General features: G+C 49.0%; 1 protein-coding gene across 1 annotated transcript in view; it reads right to left on the bottom strand.

Moving 5' to 3' along the window:
- Nucleotides 1-2,202: 2,202 nt before the first annotated feature.
- Nucleotides 2,203-7,974, bottom strand: part of LOC129864882 (ELKS/Rab6-interacting/CAST family member 1-like) — a 169,715-nt gene continuing 163,943 nt past the window's right edge. Inside the window, exon 8 of the mRNA XM_055937181.1 lies at nucleotides 2,203-3,072. Within this exon, the coding sequence (XP_055793156.1) occupies nucleotides 2,908-3,072 (165 nt within the window). The 3' untranslated portion in view covers nucleotides 2,203-2,907. The remainder of the gene's footprint in view (nucleotides 3,073-7,974) is intronic.

The raw sequence follows: 7,974 nt of genomic DNA, 5'->3' as shown, positions 1-7,974 counted from the left end.
GCATGTGGTTCTACTAGGCATGTGGTTCTACTAGGCATGTGGTTCTACTAGGCATGTGGTTCTACTAGGCATGTGGTTCTACCAGGCATGTGGTTCTACTAGGCATGTGGTTCTACTAGGCATGTGGTTCTACTAGGCCTGTGGTTCTACTAGGTCTGTGGTTCTACTAGGCAAGTGGTTCTACTAGGCATGTGGTTCTACCAGGCATGTGGTTCTACTAGGCATGTGGTTCTACTAGGCCTGTGGATCTACTAGGCATGTGGTTCTACCAGGCCTGTGGTTCTACCAGGTCATGTGGTTCTACTAGGCCTGTGGTTCTACTAGGTCTGTGGTTCTACTAGGTCTGTGGTTCTACTAGGCAAGTGGTTCTACTAGGCATGTGGTTCTACCAGGCATGTGGTTCTACCAGGCATGTGGTTCTACTAGGCCTGTGGTTCTACTAGGTCTGTGGTTCTACTAGGCCTGTGGTTCTATGAGGCCTGTGGTTCTACTAGGTCAAGTGGTTCTACTAGGTATGTGGTTCTACTAGGCCCTGTGGTTCTACTAGGCATGTGGTTCTACTAGGCCGTGGTTCTACTAGGCCGTGGTTCTACTAGGCCCTGTGGTTCTACTAGGCCCTGTGGTTCTACTAGGTCTGTCCCTATGGTTAATAGATGTGTCCTGCAGCTCACGTTTCATCATGAACTCCTTCTTGGTGGCCTACTGTAACACACTGGCACACAGGGAGAGGTGGCAGAGCAGGGTTGTACTGCTTCCACCAGCAACTGGTCTATCTGCGTCCTATTTAATATACTGTGCCCTATGGGCCCTGGTCAAAACAAGTGCACTAAATATGGGATAGGGTAGACATTTTGGATGCAACCTATGTCTAAGCCATGTGGGTAGAAGGGGACCAGGCCTGTGCTCCAGGAACCTTCATCCTAGCCAAGTGGAGCCAGATCACAGGCCCAGAGAGGGGCTCCCTGGTGGGGTTGGGTTAATACGGACGCTGGGTCTCTGGAGCCGAACGACAGGGACAGGATAGAGGACAGTTATCCAGCTGTCAATATGCCCACAGCGGGAGAAAGAGGGGCTTGGGGGGGAGATGGAGGGAGAGAGAGGGGCTTGGGGGAGAGATGAGGGAGAGAGAGGGGGCTTGGGGGAGATGGAGGGAGATAGAGGGGCTTGGGGGGAGATGGAGGGAGAGAGGGGCTTGGGGGAGATGGAGAGAGAGAGGGGCTTGAGGGGAGATGGAGAGAGAGAGGGGCTTGGGGGAGATGGAGAGAGAGAGGGGCTTGAGGGGAGATGGAGCGAGAGAGAGGAGCTTGGGGGGAGATGGAGGGAGAGAGGGGCTTGGGGGAGATGGAGGGAGAGAGAGGGGCTTGGGGGAGATGGAGAGAGAGAGGGGCTTGGGGGGAGATGGAGCGAGAGAGAGGAGCTTGGGGGGAGATGGAGGGAGAGAGAGGGGCTTGAGGGAGATGGAGAGAGAGAGGGGCTTGAGGGAGATGGAGAGAGAGAGGGGCTTGGGGGGAGATGGAGCGAGAGAGAGGGGCTTGGGGGGAGATGGAGGGAGAGAGGGGCTTGGGGGGAGATGGAGGGAGAGAGAGGGGCTTGAGGGAGATGGAGAGAGAGAGGGGCTTGGGGGGAGATGGAGCGAGAGAGAGGGGCTTGGGGGGAGATGGAGCGAGAGAGAGGGGCTTGGGGGAGATGGAGAGAGAGAGGGGCTCGGGGGGAGATGGAGCGAGAGAGAGGGGCTTGGGGGGAGATGGAGAGAGAGAGAGGGGCTCGGGGGGAGATGGAGCGAGAGAGAGGGGCTTGAGGGAGATGGAGAGAGAGAGGGGCTTGGGGGGAGATGGAGGGAGAGAGAGGGGCTTTGGGGAGATGGAGAGAGAGAGAGCAGGAAATAGGAAAAGAGAGAGGAATACTCTCCCATGACTTTGGGATGAAGACCTATGAAGAGTGGATGAGATCATCTTCACATATAAGAGAGAGACCCCTGTATGAGCACAACATTTACCCACTAAATATACTACACACCATTTACCCACTAAATATACTACACACCATTTACCCACTACGTACACTACACACCATTTACCCACTACGTACACTACACACCATTTACCCACTAAATATACTACACACCATTTACCCACTACATCCACTACACACCATTTACCCACGACATACACTACACACCATTTACCCACGACATACACTACACACCATTTACCCACTACATACACTACACACCATTTACCCACTAAATATACTACACACCATTTACCCACTAAATATACTACACACCATTTACCCACTAAATATACTACACACCATTTACCCACTACATCCACTACACACCATTTACCCACTACATACACTACACACCATTTACCCACTACATCCACTACACACCATTTACCCACAACATACACTACACACCATTTACCCACTACATCCACTACACACCATTTACCCACAACATACACTACACACCATTTACCCACTACATACACTACACACCATTTACCCACAACATACACTACACACCATTTACCCACCACATACACTACACACCATTTACCCACTACATACACTACACACCATTTACCCACTACATACACTACACACCATTTACCCACTACATCCACTACACACCATTTACCCACTACATACACTACACACCATTTACCCACTACATACACTACACACCATTTACCCACTACATACACTACACACCATTTACCCACTACATACACTACACACCATTTGAATATATCAACTATTTTCCCAAAGCCACTGAGGCTTAAAGATCAACACAATAAATAACAGTATTCTTATCTGAACAGTCCACGGCGGGACCTCATGAATAACAGGGTGTGTCTGTCTGCCCTCAGCGTGGTCAGGTGGGTATATATATCATCTCTCTTACTTCATCTCCAGCACCTCCTCCAGGTGTTTCCTGCGTTCTGCCCTCAGCGTGATCAGGTGGGCCTCCTTCTCAGCCAATGACTGCTGGGTAGAGGACAGCTTGGCCTGCATGGACTCCAGCTCCAGTTTCACCTTCCCCATGGCCGCAAGCAGCTCCTCCATCTGCCACAAAGATGATTATACACACAGACAGGGAGGGAGGGACAGAGGAACAGAGAGGGACAGAGAGGGGGACAGAGAGAGGGACAGAGAGAAACAGAGAGGGACAGAAAGTGGGACAGAAAGTGGGACAGAGAGAGACAGAGAGAGGGACAGAGAGGGACAGAGAGACAGAGAGAGAGAGAGAGGGACAGAGAGGGACAGAGAGGGGGACAGAGAGGGGGACAGAGAGAGGGACAGAGAGGGACAGAGAGAGGAACAGAGAGGGACAGAGAGGGGACAGAGAGAGACAGAGAGAGACAGAGAGAGAGACAGAGAGAGGGACAGAGAGGGACAGAGAGGGGACAGAGAGAGACAGAGAGAGGAACAGAGAGAGACAGAGAGGGACAGAGAGAGAGAGAGGGACAGAGAGGGACAGAGAGGGGGACAGAGAGGGGGACAGAGAGAGACAGAGAGGGGTCAGAGAGAGGGACAGAGAGGGACAGAGAGAGGAACAGAGAGAGACAGAGAGGGGGACAGAGAGAGGGACAGAGAGGGACAGAGAGAGGAACAGAGAGGGACAGAGAGGGGACAGAGAGAGACAGAGAGAGACAGAGAGAGGGACAGAGAGGAACAGAGAGGGACAGAGAGGGGACAGAGAGAGACAGAGAGAGACAGAGAGAGGGGTGAGTGTGAGGAGAAAACACCGATACAAGGAATAAAACAGAGGAAGAAACACAAACATACGGAAAATAAGGAAAGAGGACAACAGGAGGAAGTGATGCAGACAGACAGATGGACAGCGGACAAGATGGATGGAGAGCGAGAGGTGAGAGATGACAGGCAGAGAGAGGACAGTATCCCACGGCAACACGGAGAGAGGGAAGGAGTGAAGTGGTGAGAGGAGAGAAAGAAGGTGAGAATGAGGAAAAGAGACAGAGAGAGAGAGAGAGAGACGAAGAAAGGAGGGGGAGAGGAGGGAAGGAGACAGGACAGTGAATGTAGATAATGAGGTTGTGTAGGGGAGAGTTGAAGACACACAGGGAGAGAGAGAGATATAGAGACGGAGAAAGGAGGGGGAGAGTTGAAGACACAGGGAGAGAGAGAGAAACCAGGAATCAGAGGAGATTCACTGACATCCCTCCACTGATAATAGTCTCAGTATTGACAGATATTGACCTACAGTGTCCCACTGTGTGTGTGTGCGCACGTGTGTGTAAACGTTAGTGTGTGTGTGTTTAAAAGTACACAACCTACTGTAACAATGAAAGCTACTTTAAGGATGAAAAATGAACAGTCCTTCTATGTTCTCCTTATAGTGCTCTCCCTCCCTCCCCCTCTCCCTCTCTCTCCCTCCCTCCCTCCATCCCTCCATGCCTCTGTTTCCATCGTCCATCTCATTCCATCATGTCACATTGTTAGTAACCAGAGGAGCGTAGGAGCGTGGTATACAGGGAGTAAATCACTGTGCTATGGCAGGTTTATGTATTGGACAGAGGAGGACGGTTGGAGGAGGATGGAGGAGCTTGGTTCTGGGTGTTTCTCACGGGCTGGAGAATGCTGCGGTTTACCCCGAGACCGGCCTGGAGAATGCTGCGGTTTACCCCGAGACCGGCCTGGAGAATGCTGCGGTTTACCCCGAGACCGGCCTGGAGAGGGAAGAGAGACCTGTGGCTAGTGGCTTCAACGCCCCGGAGTGGTCAGGCTATCCTATACCCACTACCCCTCACCCTCTCTCCCCCTCTCTCCCTCACTCTCTCCCCCTCTCTCCCTCTCTCTCTCTCTCTCTCTCTCTCTCTCTGTCTCTCTCTCCCCCCTCTCTCTGTCCATCCCTCTCTCTCCCCCTCACTCTCTCTCTCTCTCTCTCCCCCCTCTCTCTCCATCCCTATCTCCCCCCCTCTCTCCCCCTCTCTCTCTCCCCCCCTCTCTCTCCATCCCTCTCTCTCTCCCTCTCTCTCCATCCCTCTCTCTCTCCATCCCTCTCTCTCTCCATCCCTCTCTCTCTCCATCTCTCTCTCTCTCCCCATTCCCCTCTCTCTCTCCTCTCTCCCCCCTACCTCTCTGATCTCCAGTGGCTCGTATATTTTCCCATAAAGCCAGTCCTAAGAGGTCCTTTCAGCCTCAACACCTAGCTCCGCTCTGGGGACTGGATCACTTTACACAGTCTGCATGTACACCAGTAACACTCAGTGGAAACACTGCTACTCTCTCTGACTGTGGTCATGGTGTAGTCGTATCAGCCCTCTAGATCAGACATCCTCTCAGGCTGAATACATGGACATACAGTGCCTTCAGAAAGTATTCAGACCCCTTGACTTTTTCCACATTTTGTTACATTACAGCCTTATTCTAAAATGGATTACATTGTTTATGTTTTCCTCATCAATCTAAACACAATACCCCAAATTGACATCACATACCCCATGATGACATCACAATACCCCATGCTGACATGACAATACCCAATAATGACATCCCCATACCCAATAATGACATCACAATAGCCCATGATGACATCACACTAGCCCATAATGACATCACAATACCCCATAATGACCTCACAATACCCCATAATGACCTCACAATACCCCATAATGACATTACAATACCCCATAATGACATTACAATACCCCATTGTCACGCCCTGACCATAGTTTGCTTTGTATGTTTTGTTTGGTCAGGGTGTGATCTGAGTGGGCATTCTATGTTGTTTGTCTGGTTTGTCTATTTCTATGTGTTTGGCCTGATATGGTTCTCAATCAGAGACAGGTGTTTTGCGTTGTCTCTGATTGGGAACCATATTTAGGTAGCCTGTTTTGTATTGTGGGTTGTGGGTTATTGTCTATGTTATGTTGCATGTTTGCACAGTGTCTATATAGCGGTCACGTTCGTCTCATTCGTTTTGTTTGTTTTTGTGTAAGTGTTCTTCATTAAACTTAGAAGAATGTATTCAAACCATGCTGCTCTTTGGTCCGCTTCTTACGACGATCGTGACACCCATAATGACATCACAATACCCCATAATGACATCACAATACCCCATAATAACAAAGCAAAAAAATATATAATAATAAAATAAAAATAAAAATGGAAATATCACATCTACATAAGTATTCAGACCCTTTACTAAGTACTTTGTAGAAGCACCTTTGGCAGCAATTACAGCCTTGAGTCTTCTTGGGTGTGATGCTACAAGCTAGCACGCCTGTATTTGGGGAGTTTCTCCCATTCTTCTCTGCAGATCCTCTCAAGCTCTGTCAGGTTGGATGGGGAGCATCGCTGCACAGCTATTTTCAGGTCTCTCCAGAGATGTTTGATTGGGGACCGGACTCTGGCTGGGCCACTCAAGGACATTCAGAGACTTGTCCCGAATCCACTCCTTTGTTGTCTTGGCTGTGTGCTTAGGGTCTTTGTCCTGATGGAAGGTGAACCTTCACCCCAGTCAGAGGTCCTGAGCGCTCTGGAGCAGGTTTTCATCAAGGATCTATCTGCACATTCATCTTTCCCTCGATCCTGACTCGTCTCCCAGTCCCTGCCGCTGAAAAACATCCCCACAGCATGATGCTGCCACCACCATGCTTCACCGTAGGGATGGTCCCAGGTTTCCTCCAGATGTGATGCTTGGAATTCAGGCCAAAGAGTTCAATCTTGGTTTCATCAGACCAATCATGTTTCTTATAGTCTAAGAGTCCTTTAGGTAAAGTCCAAGCAGGCTGTCATGTGTCTTTTACTGAGGAGTGGCTTCCATCTGATTGGTGGTGTGCTGCAGAGATGGTTGTCCTTCTGGAAGGTTCTCCAATCTCCACAGAGGAACCCTGGAGCTCTGTCAGAGTGACAATCGGGTTCTTGGTCACCTCCCTGACCATACCCTTCTCCCCCGATTGCTCAGTTTTGCCGGGCGGGCAGCTCTAGGAAGAGTCTTGGTGGTTCCAAACTTTTTCCATTTAACAATGATGGAAACCACTGTGTTCTTGGGGACATTCAATGATACATAAATGTTTTGGTACCCTTCCCCAGATCTGTGCCTCGATACAATCCTGTATCTGAGCTCTCCGGACAATTCCCGGAGAGCCCCAATTCATGGCTTGGTTTTTGTTCTGACGTGCACTGTCAACTGTGGGACCTTGTATAGACAGGTGTGTGCTTTTCCAAATCATGTCCAATTAATTGAATTTACCACAGGTGGACTCCAATCAAGTTGTAGAAACATCTCAAGGATGATCAATGGAAACAGGATGCACCTGAGTTCAATTACGAGTCTCATAGCAAAGAATCTGAATACTTATGTAAGTACAGTATTTAATTAAAAATATATATATACTGTATATACATTTGCAAAAAAAATAATTGTTAAATAGTTGTTGCTTTGTCGTTATGGGGTATTGTGATGTCGTTATGGGGTATTGTGATGTCGTTATGGGGTATTGTGATGTCGTTATGGGGTATTGTGTGTAGATTGATGAGGAAAATGTTTTATTTAAACAATTTTAGAATAAGGCTGTAACGTAACAACATGTGGAAAAGGGGAAGGGGTCTGAATACTTTCCAACTGCACCGTACATAGACTCATATAGAGGCTGATATACAGACAACTGCACCGTACATAGAATCATATAGAGGCTGATATACAGACACCATACATAGACTCATATAGAGGCTGATATACAGACAACTGAACCGTACATAGACTCATATAGAGGCTGATATACAGACAACTGAACCGTACATAGACTCATATAGAGGCTGATATACAGACACCGTACATAGACTCATATTGAGGCTGTTTACAGACAACTGCACCGTACATAGACTCATATTGAGGCTGATATACAGACACCTGCACCGTACATAGACTCATATAGAGGCTGATATACAGACACCGTACATAGACTCATACTGAGGCTGATATACAGACAGCTGCACCGT

The sequence above is a fragment of the Salvelinus fontinalis genome, chromosome 11, assembly GCF_029448725.1.
Source record: "Salvelinus fontinalis isolate EN_2023a chromosome 11, ASM2944872v1, whole genome shotgun sequence".
In the NCBI taxonomy this organism is placed as follows: domain Eukaryota; kingdom Metazoa; phylum Chordata; class Actinopteri; order Salmoniformes; family Salmonidae; genus Salvelinus; species Salvelinus fontinalis.
This window is presented reverse-complemented; position numbering and strand designations above follow the sequence as displayed.